This window comes from Penaeus monodon, chromosome 27 (assembly GCF_015228065.2).
Source record: "Penaeus monodon isolate SGIC_2016 chromosome 27, NSTDA_Pmon_1, whole genome shotgun sequence".
Classification (NCBI taxonomy): Eukaryota; Metazoa; Arthropoda; class Malacostraca; order Decapoda; family Penaeidae; genus Penaeus; species Penaeus monodon.
Window position 1 is genome coordinate 16,177,378 of NC_051412.1, and position 647 is coordinate 16,178,024.

At 28.3% G+C, this 647-nt stretch overlaps 1 protein-coding gene across 1 annotated transcript in view; it reads left to right on the forward strand.

Moving 5' to 3' along the window:
• LOC119590625 (wiskott-Aldrich syndrome protein family member 2-like) overlaps positions 1-647 on the forward strand; it is a gene marked incomplete in the record, with an annotated part of 42,196 nt that overhangs the window by 31,216 nt on the left and 10,333 nt on the right. Inside the window, 1 exon segment of the mRNA XM_037939304.1 lies at positions 111-213. Within this exon segment, the coding sequence (XP_037795232.1) occupies positions 111-213 (103 nt within the window).

A 647-nucleotide genomic window follows, 5' to 3' on the forward strand; every position in this document is an offset into this window, starting at 1 on the left:
TTACATGTGTCTGTAATCTATAGATTTTAAGTTTAGATGTTTTTACTGTGGCACTGACTTTATAACAAGAAATTTTAATACTTTTTTATAATGAAAATCATACTTTCCAGCAACCACAGACTGTCTTAGCTAAACCTAAGAAAGTGGAGAAGAAAGTGTTACCTCCAGTTGAAACAGATGGTCGAAGTGATCTACTTAAGGCAATTAGAGAAGGTTAGTATATAAGAAAAAATTCTCATGCCATTGAACTTAAAATGTATATATAATAATTTCATTATTGTTACTTTATAAATATGTCTTAGACTTTTCTAATGTTATTTTTCCGTGGAATTAAAATTGAGGTTATGCAGAATATCATTAATCTTTTTTCAGGTTTTGATGGCCTTTTTTATGTTATAATTATAATCCTTGAACTTGTGTACTGTCTTTAGATTTTCATGAATACAAAGATGTGAATTGCAGTTTGTAAATTAAGTTATTTAATAGAATATATTAAGTTCTTTTATTGAGATATTTTCAGCACCAAATAAGTGTGTGGCTATGGCTTTTTTTATTAAGTGAAATTACTTTTTGCAAGTAGAATTAAATTAAACCTGATGCCACTGGGGATGGCATATAAGTATGTGCCATGCTGTGAATTGAGTTTA